The 20,289-nt window shown below is 46.6% G+C and overlaps 1 protein-coding gene across 1 annotated transcript in view; it reads left to right on the top strand.

Moving 5' to 3' along the window:
• The first annotated feature begins 13,098 nt into the window (after positions 1 to 13,098).
• epoa (erythropoietin a) overlaps positions 13,099 to 20,289 on the top strand; it is a 53,455-nt gene continuing 46,264 nt past the window's right edge. The window contains exon 1 of the mRNA XM_080181846.1: positions 13,099 to 13,549. Within this exon, the coding sequence (XP_080037972.1) occupies positions 13,477 to 13,549 (73 nt within the window). The 5' untranslated portion in view covers positions 13,099 to 13,476. The remainder of the gene's footprint in view (positions 13,550 to 20,289) is intronic.

Genomic DNA, 20,289 nt, shown 5'->3' with positions numbered 1-20,289 from the left:
AATCGTCTCAAGAACAGCTTCTCTCCTGCTGCTGACAGACTTCTGAATGGACCCACCTCACATTAACTTAATCTTTCTCTACACCCTAGTTGTGACAGTAACCCTACATTCTGCACTCTCTCCTTTCCTTCTCTATGAATGGAATCCATCTGACACTAAGAGAGAATTTAACACGGTCAATCCACCTAACCCGGGCATCTTTTGGACTGTGGGAGGAAACCGGAGCACCCAGAGGAAACCCATGCAGGAATGGGGGAGAACCTGCAGACTCCACAGAGGCAGTGACCCAAGTCGGGAATTGAACCCCGGTCCCTGGCACTGTGAGGCACCCCTAAAGATGCCCCAAGGAGAAAAAAACCTAATGGAACAAAAGATCAACATACGATTAAACTGTGCCAGGGCTCTGGTGCCAAAAAAGCCCCACAGACGTGAACAGTGCCCTCAAACATGGACGAATGCTTTCATTGGGTGGGACACTTCGGAAAGATATGCAGAACTAAAATCTCTAGATATGCAGAGGATCACGCATGAATTTTCATGAGAAGAGGAACAACAATGAATCATAGGTGTAATGAAAGATCCAATATATATTTTCTGGCATGGCGACCTTTATGTCAATAGACTGGTTTCCAAAAGGATGCAGGAATAATCCGTTTTGGTAAAGACCTCGATGGTTTTGGCAGACATCTCATGCTCCCTTTCCAGGAACGCCTAGCAGCGAACATAGGCACAGAAGTGGGAATATTATTGGGATGGAACAACCCCTCCGCTTGAATGTCCGATGCCTGGATGTATTTGGAGTCAGCTTGGTTAGGCTCAGGATCAGACGTACAAAGTGATAGCCCTGATCTATTGTGTGGGACTGGGAATTTCAATCGCAATAGAAGAGATGATTTCATAGTGTTTCAAGTTTTTAGATGTCCAGATGACCAACAACCTGTCCTGGTCCTCCATGCCAACACTATAGTTAAGAAAGCCCACCAACGCCTCTACTTTCTTCGAAGACTAAGGAAATTTGGCATGTCCACTACGATTCTCACCAACTTTTACAGATGCATCAGAGAAAGCATTCTTTCTGGTTGTATCACAGCTTGGTATGGCTCCTGCTCTGCCCAATACCGCAAGGAACTACAAAACGTTGTGAATGTAGCCCAATCCATCACGCAAACCAGCATCCCATCCATTGACCCTGTCTACACTTCCATCGCCTTGGCAAAGCAGCCAGCTTAATCAAGGACCCCACGCACCCCGGACATTCTCTCTTCCACCTTCTTCTGTAAGGAAAAAGATACAAAACTCTGAGGTCACGTACCAACTGACTCACGGAAGCTTCTTCCCTGCTGTCATCAGACTTTGAATGGACCTCTCTTGCATTAAGCTGATCTTTATCTACAGCTTAGCTATGACTGTAACACTACATTCTTCACCCCCTCTTTTCCTTCTCTTTGAACAGTATGCTTTGTTTGTATAGCGCATAAGAAACAATACTTCTCACAGTGTACTAATGATAATAAATGAAATCAAATCTTTCTCCCCAATGTACTCTGTATAGCACACAAGAAACAATACTTTTTACTGTATCCCAATACATGTGACAATAATAAATCAAATCAAATCCTTCTCTCCTATGTACTTTATGAACGGTATGCTTTATCTGTATAGCGCACAAGAAACAATACTTTTCACTGCATCCCAATACATGTCACAGTAATAAATCAAATCAAATCCTTCTCCCTTATGTACTCTATGAATAGTATGCTTTGTATAGCGTGCAAGAAACAATACTTTTCACTGTATCCCAACAGATGTGACAATAATAAATCAAATCAAATCAAAATTAGTGCCAGGTCTGTACATGAATTAGGCCAAAGGGAGGCTCTTGCCATCGCTCAGTTCCCTACCAGACTGTGGGATTGGGAATCGATCTATTTACATAGAGATGTAAATCCTTCCTGATGGACTACTTCCTTAGAGATCAAAGTGAAAAGTTTCCACACTGCACCACTTCATGGCATTCGGGACCAAGTGGTGTCCAACACCAATCCGCAATTTGCCATTTCACCATGTGGCTGAGTGCTACAGATCTCTACACCTCACCAGCTCCCCCAGGTATCGCCAATCCAATTCAACAGCAAGGTAGAAAGAAGTGTCCACACTGTTAAAGCCTTGTTAAAGAGGAATGAGGCTTTAACAGTGACACTTTTCACATTCACTGCAATGTGGTTATCTGAACTGCTGATTGGCAGTAAGCCTCAAATGCGAGTTTCCATTCCTAGACAAGAAGTTAATCGCAGGGCCAGCAGTCCCGGACTATTGGAGCATTCAGGAAGGGGAACAGTTCTTCAGAGAACAGGCTTTCGTTCACAATAGGAAGTACTGTTCTGGAAACCTGCCTAGGCTGAATAGGGTACGGATAAGAGACCTAGGCAGAGAAGGCATTGTCACCTACAGGGATGATGATCAACAGTGTTCCTGCTTGATAAGCACCCCAGAGGGTACGGTGAGAAGGAGCAGGGGAAATCTTAACATAGAATCATAGAATCCCTACAGTGCAGAAGGAGGCTATTCGGCCCAATCAAGCCTACATGGACAACAATGCCACGCTAGTCCCCTTGACATTAAGGGGCAATTTAACTTAGCCAATCCACCTAACACGCACATCTTTGGACACTAAGGGGCAATGTAGCATGGCCAATTTACCTAACACATCTTTGGACATTAAGGGGCAATTTAGTGTGGCCAATCCACCTAACCTGCATATCTTTGGACATTAAGGGGCAATGTAGCATGGCCAATCCACCTAACCCACACATCTTTGGACACTAAGGGGCAATTTAGCATGGCCAATCCATCTAACCTGCACATCTTTGGACACTAAGGGGCAATTTAGCATGGCCAATCCATCTAACCTGCACATCTTTGGACACTAAAGGGCAATTTAGTGTGGCCAATCCACCTAACCTGCATATCTTTGGACACTAAGGGGCAATTTAGCATCGCCAATCCACCTAACCTGCACATCTTTGAACACCAAGGGGCAATTTAGCATCCACCTAACCTGTACATTTTTGGACTGAGAGAGGAAACCGGAGCATCCGGAGGAAACCCACACAGACGGGGAGAACATGGAGACTCCGCACAGACAGTGACCCAAGCCAGGACCTGAACCCGGGTCCCTGGCACTGTGAGGCAGTGGTGCTAACCACTGTGCGACCATGCCATTCTTCAAGGAGAACATTCCATTATACATTTGAGAGAGCCAGTTTTTGAGTGTGAGTCAGGTTTTTTAAAATTTATTTGTGGGACATATGTGTCGCAGGCTGGCCAGCATTTGTTGACCATGACTTGGAGGACACTTGAGAGTCAGCCCCATTGCTGTGGCTCTGGAGTCACATGTTAGCCAGACCGGATAAGGACCACAGCAGCTGGAATGAACCTGGAAGTTAAAGCTAGTCTCAGTAACGACAAGGGCCATTTATTGTTGTGAAATCTCATCTGGAAATATGCCAACCTTGTCTGGTCAATGTCTGACCATGTGTCTCCCAAGGTGACCAAGTCCTGGCAGAACATCTAAGTGATACATTGGCATGGGTGTGGGGGCCCTTTGCAGGGTTTATCAGAGCTTTTTCTCAAGTGAAATTGGATCTACAGCTAAAGGAATAGAATACAAAGGTAAGGGAGTATGGTTGGCAATTATACAAGCCATTGGTGAGGCTGCACCTGGAATATTGTGCACAGTTCTGGTCCCCTTACTTGAGGAAAAATGTAATGGCATTGGAGGCAGTTCAGAAAAGTTTTGCTGGATTGATTCCAAAGATGAGGAGTTTGTCATATGTAGAGAGATTGAACAGTTTAGGCCTTGGGTGGCATGGTGGCACAGGGGTTAGCATTGCTGCCTCACAGCTCCAGGGATCCAGGTTTGATTCCTGGCTTGGGTCGCTGTCTGTGTTGAGTTTGCACATTCTCCCTGTGTCTGTGTGGGTTTCCCCCAGGTGCTCTAGTTTCCTCCCACAGTCCAAAGATGTGCAGGTTAGGTAAATTTGCCATGCCAAATTCTCCCTCAGTGTTACCCGAACAGGTGCCGGAGGGTGGTGATAGGGGATTTTCATAGTAACTTCACTGCAGTGTTAACGTAAGCCTATTTGTGACACTAATAAAAAAAACTTTAACAGAAGCTGGAGTATGGCGACTAGGGGCTTTTCACAGTAACTTCATTGCAGTGTTAATGTAAGCCTACTTGTGACTAATAAGTAAGCTTTAGCTTTACACTGTCTGGAATTTAGAAGAATGAGAGGGACGTCAAATTGAGGGATACAAGATGATAAAAGGTCTGGTTAAAGTAGACTTGGAACGGATGCTTCCTCTGGTGGGACATTCTAGGATGAGAGCTCTTAGGATAAGGGATACCAAATTTAAAACAGAGTTGAGGAGAAACTACCTCTCCCATAGAGCTGTGAATCTGTGGAATTCGCTACACCAAAGTGTGCTGGATGCTGGGTCAATGGGTACATTTAAGGAGGAGTTGGACAGATTTTTAATTGGGAATGGGTTGAAGGGTTACGGGGAGAAGGCAGGAAAATGGGGATGAAGGGCACATCAGCCACGATTGGATGGCGGAGCGGACTCGATGGGCCGAATGGCCTAATTCTGCCCCTAGATCTTTAGAACTTACAAATGAAGAGAGACTGAAGAGGAAAACAGCTCGAACATTGCAAATACAAGGAGAATAATGCTCAGGCCAAAGGCATTTAGGGGTGGTCAATCAGTGATGTGCAGGCCTGACCCCGTGGTCTGCTGGGCCTTTCCAGAATTTTCTCCTTTTTATTTCAGATTTCCTGCACGCACGGCGCTCTGCCAGTCAATGACCGAGCCAAACGTGGTCAATCATCAACGATCCTTTTGAAAGGCTGCCGACCTGCTTGACTCACGTCCCCTGTTTACCAAGCCCGAGGATACCTGAGGAGAGATAACCCCTGTCTGCTAGTCTGGTCTACAGGTGACTCCAGTCCTCGAACAATCGGGTTGAATCTTTATTGACCCTTTGCGCTTGCACAGCGAGCCACTTATCATAGAGTCAAGAGGTGAGCAGCAGGGACGGGCGGTAAACGTGTTGGAGCTCGGCTTTTCCCAGCGATGCTCACATCTCAAGGGACAATAGGGGGGAAAGACATTTTTCAATAACGTGGGGATTTTTTTTCTCTAACCGTGGTTCAGAATGGCTTGTGCTGCGAATGGGCGTCAGTGGACTGATTTGAGATCGAAAGTCACCATTTGCGACCACTCGCGTTTCGGACGACACTGTAGCACATTGGTTAGTACTGCTGCCTCACGGTGTCAGAGACCCGGGTCCGACTCCGGCCTCAAATCACTGCACATTCTCCCCATGTCTCTGTGGGTTTCCTCAGGGTTTCCTCATACAATGTGCAGGATGAATAAAAAAAAGATTTGTTGGATTGCCATGCTAAATTGTCTGTAGGGTCCAAAGATGTGCAGGTTAGGTGGATTGGCCATGCTAAATTGCCCCTAGTGTCCAAAGATGTGCAGGTTAGGTGGATTGACCATGCTAAATTGCACCTTAGTGTCCAAAGATGTGCAGGTTAGGAGGATTGGTCATGCTAAATTGCCCCTTAGTCTCCAAAGATATGCAGGTTAGGGGGATTAGCCATGCCAAATTGTCCCTTAATTTCCAAAGATGCGCAGGTTAATTGGTTAGTTGAGACAGCACGGTGACACATTGGTTAGCACTGCTGCCTCACAACTCCAGGGATCCCAGTTCAATTTCCATCTTGGGTCACTATTTGTGGAGTTTGTACATTCTCCCCGTGTCTATGTGAGTTTCCTCCAGGTGCCCTGATTTCCTCCCGAGGTCCAAAGGTGTGGTGGTTAGGGTGAATTGGCCGTGCTAAATTCTCCCTCAGTGTTACCCAAACAGATGCTGGAGTTTGGTGACTAGGGGATTTTCACAGTAACTTCATTGGAGTGTTAATGTAAGCCTACTTGTGACTAATAAATAGACTTTAAACTTTTGATTGGCCATGCTAAATTGCCCCTTAGTGTCCAAAGATGTACAGGTTAGGGGGATTGGCTAAGTTAAATTGCCCTTTCGTGTCCAAAGATATGTAGGTTAGGTGGATTGACCATGCTAAATTGCCGTGTGGTGTCCAAAGATATGTAAATTAGATGGATTGCCCATGCTAAATTGCTCCTTAGTGTCCAAAGATGTGCAGGTTAGGTGGATTGGCCATGTTAAATTGCCCCTTAGCGTCCAAAGATGTGTAGTTTATGGGGCTCAGCATGGTAAATAACGTTGAGTTACAGGGATATTGGCCTGGGCGAGCTAAAAAAAAATAAGTGGGTGCAGACACAATAGGCTGAACAGGCGCTGGCATGTAACAAGTAGGAGGATTTCACAGTGACTTTATTGCAGTGTTAATGTAAGCTGACTTGTGACACTAATAAAAAATGGAAAATAAAATGATTTTTCTTTGGTTTTCGTGAGAGAAGTTTTAAACTTTAAAAAATAGAGAGTACTTTATTTAAAGCATTGCCCAAGCATTGAATCCCACTCCCCCTCTCCCTCCACCGCCCCCTCAGTTGATTGGTCTGTCAACACTCACCATCTATGGACAATGAAGAATATTGCAATCGCTTCAGGGACTGAACTGCCTTGGAAATTGACTGTGACAATCAGAAGCTGTAGTATGGAGAGGGGTGGGGAGATAATTTGGAGGGGCTCAGTTTGGCAGGGGGAGTGGGTTGGGAAGCTTTGCAGAAGCCTCAGCACTCAGCAGGTTAACTATCTACAGGGAGATTTTGGGAGGTACGTCCCCTTTGTCACGCTCGGCTGGCTGACGTCCACAAGGTATCACACACACACGTACCGCAGCAGGAGCTCTGTTGTCAGTATCGTTGGGTAAACAAGAACTCTAATGGGATTAACCTTTCACCCCCCGGGTGAGCCAAGCTATCTAAGAGTTGACAATCACAGGCGCCGTGCTGTGTTGACTGACGCCTGACTCAAACACGACTATGGAATGCTGAGCATTTGGCCGCTGTGGGACTCTTTGACAATGGATGCTACACGTGGCGTCCGTCTTGCCTCCATTTCCTGCTCCCCCAGAACCCCCGCTAACCCAACCCCCCCCACCCCTCACCCCCCACCCCCCCATCACCCTCAGCCTTGGCTCAAAGTGGAATAAACTTTTGAGAGATAAGAGGCGCCCACGTTTGTCTTTCAAAACGTTCCAGTCATTCAAAACATGAATGTTTCTGATATGCTTTGCTCCGCTCACCTTGTTTGAAAGGGAAGGGGGTTGGGGTGAGAGGAAGGGTGGGGAGCGACACATAGTGGAACTTATTATTTATTGGGAAAAGAAAACTGATATTTCAGAAATGTCAACAAAGGGATCGGAACCGACTGAGAGAAGACTAAGGTGAGGTTTTAGTTTGTGGCATTTATCTGCAACAAAAACTTTCATCTATATAGCACCTTTGAAGTAATACAACAGGCAGCACAGTGTTTAGCGCTTGCAGCCTCACAGCACCAGGAAACCAGGTTTGATTCCGGCCTCGGTTCGCTGTCTGTGCGGAGTCCACACATCCCTCCTGTGTCTGTGTGGCCCTGCTCCGGGTGCTCCAGTTCCCTCCCAATCTGAAAAATGTGTGCGTTAGGTGGATTGGCCACTCTAATTTTCCCCTTAGTGTCCAAAGATATGTGGGTTAGGTGGATTGGCCATGTTAAATTGCCCCTTAGTGTCTAATGATTACGTGGATTGCCCATGCTAACTTGCCCCTTAGTGTCCAAAGATGTGTAGGTTAGGTGGATTGGCCATGCTAAATTGCCTCTCAGTGTCCAAAGATGTGCAGTTAGGTGGATTGGCCATGCTAAATTGCCCCTTAGTGTCCAAAGACGTGGAGGTTAGGTGGATTGGCCATGCTAAATTGCCCCTTAGTGTCCAAAGATGTGTAGGTTAGGGGGATTAGCCATGCTAAATTGTTCCTTAGTTTCAGGGAGATTAGCAGCACTAATGTATGGGGTTGTGGGGATAGGGCCTGGGTGGAATTGTTGTCGGTGTAGGTTCAATGGACTAAAGGCCTTCTTCTGCACTGTAGGGATTCTACGATTACATGCACTGGACTTTCCAAAATGCATTACCTCACATTTGTCCAGATTAAACTCAATCTGCCATCTCTTCGCTGAAGTCTCCAACTGATCTATATCCTGCTGTATCTCCTATGAGTGCAACTCAGCAGTGGAATTTGACAGTGCACCGTGTAAAGAAATATTAAGACCGGATGCTAGCCACCCAAAGATGGAATAATTAAAATTGGGGATGCACAAGAGGCCAGAATGCTGATGTCAGAAGGTCATGGGACTGGAGGTCGAGGGACAGTGAGCGAGGTGTTAGAAGGGGCTTGAAGAGACTGATGAGAAGTTTAGATGTGCATTGTAACTAGGAGTCAGTGTTGGTCAGAGAGTGCAAGGGGATGATGGCGAGGATGGAGCTGCTGACAAAGAATAAAGAAAATTACCGCACTGTTCGGCCCTCCAAGCACGTACTGACCCTGCTGCCCGACTGAACTAAAACCCCCGACCGTTCTGAGACCATATCCCTCTATTCCCATCCTATTCGTGTGTTTGTCAGATACCCCTTAAAAGTCACTACCATATCTGCTTCCACTACCTCCCAAGTTCCAGGCACCCACCATCCTCTGTAAAAAAACTTGCCTCGGACATCTCGTTTAAACCTTGTGCCTCGCACCTTAAACCTATGCCCCCAGTAACTGACCCCTAGGATAAAGCTCCTGACTATCTGCTCTGCCTTCTATCAGGTTGCCCCTCATCCTCCGTCGTTCCAGTGAGAACAAACCAAGTTTCTCCAACCTTTCCTCATAGCTAATGCCCTCCATACCAGGGCAACACCCTGGTAAATCTTTTCTGTACCCTCTCCAAAACGACCACATCCTCCTGGTAGTGTGGCGACCAAAATTGAACACTTTATTCCAAATGCGGCCTAACTAAGGTGCTATAAATTTGCAACATAACTTGCCAATTTTTTAACTCAGTGCTCCAGCCAATAAAGGCAAGCATGCCATATGCCATCTTGACTACCTTCTCCACCTGCATTGTCAATTTCAGTGACCTGTGTACCTGTACACCCAGATCCCTTTGCCTATCTTAAGGGTTCTGCCATTTACTGTATAATTCCGATATGCATTGGACCTTTCAAAATGCATTACCTCACATTTGTCCGGATTAAACTCCATCTGCCATCTCTCTGCCCAAGTCTCCAATCGATCCGTATCCTGCTGTATCCTCTGATGGTCCTCATCGCTATCCACAAATGCACCAATCTTTGTGTGGTCTGCAAGATTACTGACCAAACCAGGCTACTTTAAAACAGCGGAAATCAACAGCAGGTCAGTGGAGAGAGAAGCATAGTTAATGTTTTAGGTCAGGGACCTTTCTTCAGAACTCACAGTCATCCCACTGTCAAAATGCACAGTCGTGTATCGATATTTACAGTTGCAAATGACTATGTCAACAATTTTTTTGTCCCAATTGTCACAATGTCATTTCAGGCCTTTGACAGTAAGTGGGTCTGCAGAGTAAATCTCCCAAATCTGCCTCCCAGATTTGGATTGGAAAGCAAGTTATGTTCATCAACCTATTGACTAATTTACAAAGTTTACTAGTGTCAGAAATAGGCTTATGTTAACACTGCAATGAAGTTACTGTGAAGACCCCTTTGTCGCCACGTTCTTGTTCAGGTAACACCGAGGGAGAATTTAGCACGGCCAATGCACCCTGACTGGCACAGTCTTTCGGACTGTGGGAAGAAACCAGAGCACCCAGAGGAAACCCACGCAGACACCGGGAGCACATGCAGACTCCACGCACGCAGTGACCCAAAGCCAGAAATTGAATCTGGGCGCTGTGAGGCAGCAGTGCTAACCACTGTGCAGCACGTCTACACAATACTCCAGATGTTAGCCCTCCTGATTGATGGCTGCCTATGTGAATTCAGCTAAACGCTTCCCCTTTCCCTGCTGCTTGGATATTTCAGTCTTAAAATTTTTCATCTTGTGTTGAGGGAAAGTAATGTTTGTTAAAGAGTGTATCAGTGAAAAAGGATATCATCTTTCAGGAAAGCAGTACTTTTGAAGTGCATAATGTAGAAGACACAGCAATCAATTTGCATACAGCAAGCTCAAACAAGCATCAAAGTGATGGAGACCGAACAATCTGTTTAGTTTTCCTGTTGAGTGAGGGTTGGAATTTTGAGAAAAACTTCCCCAGCTGTTCTTCAAAACAGCATCTTCTATCTTATAAGATGGGGGCTTCATTTTGATCTTTTGTCTGAAGAATGGTATCTCTGGCAGTGCAGCACTCCTTAAATCCTGTACTGGGAAGTTAGCCTAGATCTTTGTCAAACTCCTGGACTTCTAACTCAAGAGGGCAAGCTTGCGAGCCATTCATCCATGGCTGACAATGAGACAAACGTGACAAGAGTGACTGAACTTAAAAGAATTTACCATGGAATTTGACAAATAGAGGCCATTCAGCCAATCGAGCATGCACCGACAATCCCATGATGCGGAGATGCCGGTGTTGGACTGGGGTAACCACAGTAAGAAGTCTCACAACACCAGGTTAACGTCCCATAGGTTTATAGTAGCACAAGCCCACCCAGGACCTATCTCCATAATCCCACGTATTTATTCTGCTGATCCCCTGGTGCTAAGGGACAATTTAGCATATCCAATACACCTAATCTGCACATCTTTGGACACTAAGAGGCAATTTAGCATGGCCAACCAACCTAACCTGCACATCTTTGGGCACTAACATGTAATTTAACATGGTCAATCCACCTAATCTGCACATCTTTGGACACTAAGGGGCAATTTAGCATGGCCAACCCACCTAATCTGCACATCTTTGGACACTAAGGGGCAATTTAGCATGGCCAATCCACCTAACCTGCATATCTTTGAACACTAAATGGCAATTTAGCTTCCACCTAACACACACATCTTTAAGTGGGGGGAAACCGGAGCAGCTGGAGGAAATGCATGCAGACGTGGGGAGAACGTGCAAACTCCACAGTCACCTGAGGCCAGAATTGAATCCTGAAGTTCCTGGAGCTGTGAGGTGGAAGTGCTAACCACTGTGCCACCTGCACAGCGGGCTTTGTTAGCTGCAAAGGTATGTGCCACATCCTGAAGTCACAAAAATGGTGCTATGTAAACAGATGTCCTTCTTTAACAGGTCGTTCAGGTCTAATTCTCCTGTGGCCGCCATTGGTGCCACATGCTGTCTTCGCTTCCTGCAACACATTCTCCATTTCTCTCTCCCCTGTCACATTCCACTGATCTGCGTCAAACACTCCTGCACTTTTCTTGTCCTCACACTTTAGATTTAACATAAATGCAAATTCACAATGTAGCCTGCGTATCAAACCACAGATTTAATTCCCCATCACTGTTGGGCGGAACAGTAGTACAGTGGTTAGCACTGCTACTTCGCAGCTCCAGGGACCTGGGTTCAATTCCCAGCACGGGTCCCTGTCTGTGTGGAGTTCGCATGTTCTCCTCATATCTGTGTGGGTTTGCTCTGGTTTCCTCCCACAGTCCAAAGATGTGTGAGCTAGGGTCATTGGCCATGCTAAAATTGCCCTTTAGTGTCCTCAGATGTGTAGGTTACAATATGTAGGGATTTGGGGGTAGGAGTTGTAGTCGGTGTGGACTTGATGGGTCAAATAGCCTCTTTCTGCACTGTAGGGTTTCTATGATTCTAATTAGAAAAAAAACTTAGATTTTCTGGCAATTTCTCTTTTGGTTAACATTTGGTTCACATTCCAAAGATGAGTGGGTGAGGTTGATTGCCCCTTAGTGTCCTGGGGTGTGTAGGTTCGAGGGATTAGTGGGGTAAACGTGTGGGGCAATGGGGATAAGGCCTAGGTGAGATTGTTGTCGGCGTAGACTCATGTCAGTTCTGACTCTCACCAACTTTTATAGATGCACTACAGAAAGCATTCTTTCTGGTTGTATCACAGTTTGGTATGGCTCCTGCTCTGCCCAAGACCGCAAGGAACTACAAAAGGTCGTGAACGTAGCCCAGTCCATCACACAAACCAGTCTCCCATCCATTGACTCTGTTTACACTTCCCACTGCCTCGGTAAAGCAGTCAGCACAATCAAGGACCCCACGCACCCCGGACATTCTCTCTTCCACCTTCTTCCATTGGGAAAAAGATACAAAAGTCTGAGGTCACGTACCAACCGACTCAGGAACAGCTTCTTCCCTGCTGCTGTCAGACTTTTGAATGGACCTACCTCGCATTAAGTTGATCTTTCTCTACATCCTAGCTACGACGAACACTACATTCTGCATGCTCTCCTTCCCTTCTCTGTGTACGGTATGCTTTGTCTGTAAGTGAGCAAGAAACAATACTTTTCACTGTATCCAAATACATGTGACAATAATAAATCAAATCCTTCTCTATGTACTCTATAAACGGAATCCTTTGTATAGTGCACAAGAAACATTACTTTTCACTGTATCCCCAATACATGTGACAATAATAAATCAAATCAAATCTCAATGGGCCGAATGGCCTCCTTCTGCACTGGAGGGATTTTTTGCAGTGGAAATAGAATTTGTCTGAAGGTAACATGTTCCACTCTGAGGCGCCTCAGTGCAATGTCAACACACGTTCCCTCTTCGAAAAGTAATGCAAGTGGCCAGGGATTTCCCTGTCAAATAAGTGTCTCTGAGTAAGTCAGTCTGGTCTCTACCCCTGTTGCACCTAGCCCCTGCAGAAACAAGAGTGTGTGTAAATACTGGGTGACCCTAGGGGCGTGTGTGTAAATACTGGGTGACCCTAGGGGCGTGTGTGTAAATACTGGATGACCCTAGGAGTGTGTGTGTAAATATTAGGTGACCCTAGGAGTGTGTGTGTAAATACTGGGTGACCCACCCCCCCCAGCCCCCTTCTATCAGACACATGCGCTCTTGTGTGTGAGCTGGGGGAGGCGGAGTGGAGTGGAAACGTGAGACAAGTTGCGTGGACTAGTGCTGGGATTTCCGAGAGAAAAATCCTCTACCTTAATCCACCCCAACTGCGACTGAGAAAGCATTTCCCCTAGTGGGTGTGCGTTCTCTACACACACACACAGGCAGAGAGAGAGTGAGCAGTGTGGTATAGTAAATGACCTGCGGAGTTCTCTGGACTGTTCGAGTTGTGTCCTGCACCTTCTACTTCATTTTATGTTGTGGGCTCGATTATTGGTGGGAGAATTTGACTCCCTCCCCTGCCAAACAGGGCTCGTTTGCCCAGGACAACGGGAAAGGAAGTTTTTTTACCCCCTCCCCTTTTGAAGACTCGCAGTTGGACTGGGAGAGAAAAGAAGACAAGTTTTCGCAGCAAATTTTTGTGCATCTCTCGCCACCACGACGTGTGACCCAACCCAATGGGAAACAGATTCGTGCGTGGAAGAAGTGTTATTGAAGAGGACTATGAAGTTTTGGAAATGAGAGTACCGGGTAAGTGGTGTTGAGGGGTGGGTGAGGGTGGAAAGAGTTTGGAAAGTGGGCTATGCATCTTGGATGCAGTAAGAAGTCTCTCAGCCCCAGGTTAAAGTCCAACAGGTTTATTTGGTAGCAAAAGCCTCGAGCTTTCGGAGAGCTGGCTGTTCCTTCGTCAGGTAAATGGGAGTTCTGCTCACAAACGGAGGCATATAAAGACACAGACTCAATTTACAAAATAATGGTTGGAATAGGAGTCTTTACAGGTCATCAATTAGATGCACTAAAGGGTTAAGCAAACATACGCACATACACACACTCTCTTTCTCTCCCACAGACATACACTCTCCCATACTTTTACTGTTAAAGTGAGTTCTGGGAACATGCAGTGAGAGTTCTCTTCACAAACAGGGCATATAAAGGCACAAACTCAATTTACAAAATAATAAGTCATCATATTGTAAATTGAGATGGTGTCTTTATATGCCCTGTTTGTGAATGGAACTCCCGGTCACCTGACAAAGGGGCAGTGAGTGCTCCGAAAGCTTGCGGCTTGTGCTATCAAATAAACCTGTTGGACTTTAACCTGGTGTTGTGAGACTTCTTACCGTGCTTACCCCAGTCTAATGCCAGCATCTCCACAACATGCTGTGAGGTTAAGCCTATGTGTGGTTCGGGGGGGAGGGGGGTTGCCACCACACTGTCACCACTCTGCTGTGCCATTAGCTGTCCCGGCCAAATGCTCTGTGAAAGCAGGTGAGACGGAGAACCTATGACTTCAGGGGTGCCTTTCGTGTCCTCTCCCCATCCCCTGGGGTGAGGAGAAGGAACGCCGCTGTGAGCGGGGCACCCTGTTTTGGGCAGGTAAACCGGAGACACAAGAGTTTCCAAGTTCCACTCAGTTGCAACAGTAACAGTTTATATTTAGACTGCCAGATTCCTGTGGCCAAAGCAGGTGCTGGGTGCCAAAGCGGTGGGGGCTCTTCGGAAAGTGGCAGAGAAATGATTGCTTCTTTTTATATGGCTGTCAAGGGGGTCCCAAAGGGGGCTTCACCAGCAATGGATTATTTTGTTTCAGGGAGGGTAATCAAGTTACAATGACCAAGAATCATAGAACTCCAGTGCAGAAGAGACCATTTGGCCCATCAAGTCTGCACTGACTCTTGACAGAGTATCTTACTTTAACTCTCTCTCCCTGCAACCCCACACATTTCCCATGGCCAATCCACCTCACCTGCACATCTTTGGACACTAAGGGGCAATTTAGCATGGCCAATCCACCTAAATTGCACATTTTTGAACAGTAAAGAGCAATTTAGCATGGCCAATCCATCTAACTTACACATCTTTGGATGGTAAGGGGCAATTTAGCATGGCCAATACATCTAATCTGCACCCTTTAACACTAAGGGACAATTTAGCATGACCAATCCACCTAAACTGTGCATTTTGGACGCTAAGGGGCAATTTAGCATGGCCGATCCACATAGCCGACACATCTTTGGATTTCCCACACAAGATAGAAGGAGTACACGATGATTTCTGTTCCGATTACACTTTGCCTGAACAGCATAACTAACCTGAGGGGGTGGCATGGCTGACCACTCTTTTCCACTCATCATCTGGCGCAGGTGTGCCAGATGGATTTCAAAGGTTGAACGGCAACCTGTTTTTGGCCGCGTTGTGAGCTCACCTGTCAGGGCCTGGGTTGGGAAGCTGTACCCAGAGCTTCTGGCTCTGAGGCAAGGGTGATACCCACTGTGCCCTTAAGACCTATTCCTCTCTGCCCATCACAAAAGCAACAGAGAATCAGAGACGCGACCTGCTGATCTGCCTTGGGGCAGTCGGTTGAGCATTGATTAAGGAGGGACATATTTACATTGGAGGCAGGTCAGAGAAGGTTTGCTCAACTGATACCTCAGATAAAGGGGTTTATCTTGTGGAAAAGGGGTTGGGGAGGTTGGAGTTTATAAGAATAAGAGGTGATCTCATTTGGATTCTGGTGGTTGGAGGGCTCAACAGGATGGATGCTGAGGGGATGTTTTCTCCAATGGGGGAACTTAGAACAGTTTCAAAATATGGGGTCTCCCATTGAAAACAGACACTAAGAGGAATTTCTTCTTGCGGGTTGTTAGTGTTTGGATCTCCCTCCCCTAATGGAGGCTGAGCCATTGAATGCATTCAAGGTTGAGTTGGACAGTTCTTTGATTGAGAAGGGAGTGAAAGATTATGGGAAGCAGACAGGAAAGTGGAGTGAAGGCCACGATGACATCTGCTCTTGATAGCGGCAGAGGCAGGCTGGATTGCTGACTGAATGGTTGGCATAGTGGTTTGCACTGCTGCCTCACCCAGGTTCAATTCTGGCCTGTTTATGCAGAGTCTGCACATTCTCCCCTGAGTGGATTTCCTCCAGATGCTCCAGTTTCCTCCCACAGTTCGAAAGATGTGCTTGGTTATATTTGTTTTGATTTATTATTGTCACATGTATTGGGATGCAGTGAAAAGTATTGTTTCTTGCGTGCTGTACAGATGAAGCATACCGTTCATAGAGTACATAGGGGAGAAAGATTTGATTTCACTGTATCCCAATACATGTGACAATAATAAATCAAAAGTATTGTTTCTTGCGCACTATACAGACAAAGCATACCATTGATAGAGTACATAGAGGAGAAGGATTTGATTTGATTTATTATTGTCACTTAAGTATTGTTTCTTGCACACTGTAGAGACAAAGCACACTGTTTATAGAGAAGGATTAGGTGTGTTGGCCATGCCAAATTCTCCCCCAGTGTTACCTGAACAGGCGCCGGAGTGTGGCGGAGGGGATTTTCACAGTAACTCCATTGCAGTGTTAATGTAAGCCACCTTGTGACACTAATAAATAAACTTGACAAACTTTGCCCTTGCACCTAGCTCTTACTTTGGCTGAGACATGGGGGTAGAAAATCCTTGGCCTTTTCTTCTTCCCCAAAAAGTGGCCGTGGGATTTTAAGTCTTCCATTCAAGGCAGGTGGAATACTCAGCAGGATGCAGTGATGTTCTGGGTGCTGGGGACTGATGGCACACACACCCTGAGGATGCCTTTTGAAAAAAGTGAGGGTACAGAGTGAGTTACTGGTAGGCTACCTGGGACAAGAATGTGTAGAAAGGCCTGAGAAGCTGATGGTCTTGTTACGGCAGCAAAGTTATAAGTGGAATTTAAGGTCATGAAGGACTTTAATAGACTAAGTGAGGGGAAACCTGCCAAAAGAAACAAGAAGCCAAGATAAGGAAACTTGGTTATGCAGTGAGCTTTTTTAAAATTCTTACACAGGATGTGGGTCTATTGCCATCCCTAAATATCCTTAAGAAGCGGTGGTGTGTTGCCTTGTTGAACCGTTGCAGGGGAAACTACCAGATCAACTCTGACCTTATTGAATGGTGTAGCAGGATCGCAAGGCCAAAGTGCTGTAGGTACACCCACTGTGCTGTTAGGGAGGGAGTTTTGGGATTTTGACACAGCCGCGGTGAAGGAACGGCCAATATATTTCCAAGTCGGGATGGTGAGTGGCCCAGAGGGGAATCTCCAGGTGGTGGTGTTCCCCAGGTATTTGCTGCCGTTTGTCCTTCTAGATGGTAGAGGTGGTAGGGTGCAAGGTGCTGCCTAAGGAGCTTTGGTGAGTCACTGCAGTGCATCTTGTAGATGGTACTGTGCATCAGGGGTGGAGGGAGACTTTGTTGGAGGTAGAATGGGATGTAGGGAATTGGGAATAATGAGATAGTGCTTTCATAGAGTCAGCATAGGCACAATGAGCTAAATACTCCTCCTGTGGTGCTATGGAAAAGAGTGAGAGGCACAGGTTTAAGGAATAAGCATTGGGGTTCAGCGGTGAAGGACTCAGTTACTGATGATGGGAATGAAACTGATTTGATTTATTATTGTCACATGTGTTGGGATACAATGAAAAGTACTGTTTCTTGCTTGCTATACAGACAAGGCATACCGTTCATAGAGTACATAGAGGAGAAGGATTTGATTTGATTTATTATTGTCACATCCTTCAGGATACAGTGAAAAGTATTGTTTCTTGCGTGCTATACAGACAAAACACACTGTTCATAGAGAAGGAAACGAGAGAGTGCAGAATGTAGTGTTACAGTCATAGCTCGGGTGTAGAGAAAGATCAACATAATGCAAATTAGGTTCATTCAAAAGTCTGATGGCAGCAGGGAAGAAGCTGTTCTTGAGTCAGCTGGTGCATGTCCTAAAACTTTTGTATCTTCTTCCCGATAGAAGAAGGTGGAAGAGGAAGGGTCCTTGATTATGCTGGCTGCTTTTTCCAAGGCAGTGGGAAGTATGGACAGAGTCAGTGGATGGGATGGGGGTTTTTATAGCTCATAGTTTCTTGTGGTCTGGCAGAGCAGAAGCCATACCAAGTTGTGATACAACCAGAAAGAATGCTTTCTATGGTGTGTCTATAAAAGTTGGTGAGAGTCATAGCTGACATGCCAAATTTCCTTGGTCTTCTGAGAAAGTACAGGCATTGGCAGGCTTTCTTAACTGTAGTGTTGGCATGGGGGGGACCAGGACAGCTTGTTGGTGATCGAGTTACCTAAAAACTTGAAGCTTTTGAAGGGGGAATACATAGCACCCACCGCACTACAGGTGTTGCTGCAATGCATGGCCTGCGGTGGTTCAAGAAGGCAGCACGCCACTACCTTCTCAATGAGGGCTGGACAGTAAGTGCTGGCCTCAGCCTGCAATGCTCACAGCCCATGAACAAACGTTTAAGAAAGTGTCAGTAAAGTTGGAAGACTGGAGAGAATTTAAGAGTTAGGAATATTGAGGTCATTGGGGGATTTACAGGTGAGGACTTTGAATTGGTTACACTGGAGGTTACAGTTAACAAAGGTGAACTCTGGGAAGAATATGATTTGGATTGCAGCATTTGGAGTTCATTCATTCCAGTGTAAAACATAACCTATATTGATGCCTTTCTCATGAATGGGGAGGCACCGTGGTTAGCATTGCTGCCTCACAGTGCCAGGGACTTGGGCTTGATTCCCGGCTTGGGTCACTGCCTATGTGAAGTCTGCACATTCTCCCCCTGTGTCTGTATGGGTTTCCTCCGGGTGCTCCAGTTTCCCCCGACCAGCCGAAAGATGTGCTAGTGAGGTGCATTGGCCGTGCTAAGTTCTCCCTCAGTGTTACCTGAACAGGTGGTGGAATGTGGCGACTAGGGGATTTTCACAGTAACTTCGTTGAGGTGTTAATGTAAGCCATAGCTGATATGCCAGATTTCCTTAGTCTTCTGAGAAAGTAGATCATTGGTAGGCTTGAGGGGACCAGAACAAGTTGTTGGTTAAAAGTTTATTTATTAGTCACAAGTAAGACTTAAATTAACACTGTAATGAAGTCACTGTGAAATTCCCCTAGTTGCCACACTCTGGTGCCTGTTTCGGTAACACTGAGGGAGAATTTAGCACGGCCGATGCATCCTAACCAGCGCGTCTTTCAGACTGTGGGAGGAAACCGGAGCACCCGGAGGAAACCCACACAGACACCAGGGATGGGGGTGGGGGTGGGGGGGCGGTTGGTTGGTGGGGGTGGGGGGGGGCGGCGGTTGGTTGGTGGGGGTGGGGGGGGGCGGCGGTTGGTTGGTCGGGGTGGGGGGGGATGGGTGATGTGCAAACTCCAGATAGTGGCTCAAGCTGGGAATTGAACTCTGGCGCAGTGAAATAGCAATGCAAACTACTGTGGCCCCCCCCCCCCCATTTTTGTGACACTGATCAATAAACCTTAAAATGTGCCCGAGTGGGCTTTGCGAGCCGTCAGCGTGATGGAAAATTTCTTTGCCATCTCTCCCACACTCGAGTAAAGTGGCACTGTCGTCACTCTTGGAGAAGCTGACTCGGGCCGTGCGTAAAACACTTTTCGAGATGGATTCCTTTTCGGGAGGTTTGTGGGAATAGGGGTGGGGGAGGGGGAGGGCGAGGGCTGAGCCCCGTGGTCTGATGCTGTGACATCTCTGCTTTACATCATGTCATTGTCAGGGCAAGGCAGTCGGGCTCTACAGAATCTTCGATGAGCTGTTGCTTGGCTAGGATGATCTGCTGCTCCAGCTGTGCAGTCAGAGGTAAGTGTGTTTCAAGCAGGACGGTTGGGGCATGAGCGATGGCTTGGAGTCCAGGAGTGAGGATCGTCGTGCTACGAGAGAAAGATTTGCATTTATGTCGTGTCTTGCATGACCTTCGGACATTCTAAAGTGCTTTATAGCTCATGAAGCACTTCTTAAAAAGTGTAGTCATTGCTGTAAGGTCAGGTTCACAATGGTTTGTTTGATAACCCCCAGAATATCTGGTGTATGTTGAGGATGAACTATTGGTAAGGAATAACTCCCCTGTCCTTCTCCAAAAGATCTGCCAGAGCGTCTTTCATGACAGGCCTCAGATTAACATCTCGCCCGAAAGACAGCACCGCTAACAGTGCAGCACTCCTGCTGTGCTGTCACTTGCAGTGTGATGGTACAGCAGTGTGAGTCAATGTGCTCCAGCCTCTGGAGTGGGACTGTGCGCAAGAAGTTTCTGACTGAGGCGGGAGTGGTAGTGGCTGGGTGAGATGCATGAACGAGTCAGCGAGTAAGCGTGGTGCGTGAGTGAGTGAGGCGAGTGACTGGAATGAGTGAGTGGAGTGTGGAGGAACTTGCATACCAGGGACAAAGCCTTGATCTACATGTGGCAGGTTGCATGGAGAGCTGGCATTTTTTGATTTGATT

This window comes from Carcharhinus amblyrhynchos, unplaced genomic scaffold (assembly GCF_965287045.1).
Source record: "Carcharhinus amblyrhynchos unplaced genomic scaffold, sCarAmb.v2.hapA scaffold_43, whole genome shotgun sequence".
Lineage (NCBI taxonomy): Eukaryota > Metazoa > Chordata > Chondrichthyes > Carcharhiniformes > Carcharhinidae > Carcharhinus > Carcharhinus amblyrhynchos.
This window is presented reverse-complemented; position numbering and strand designations above follow the sequence as displayed.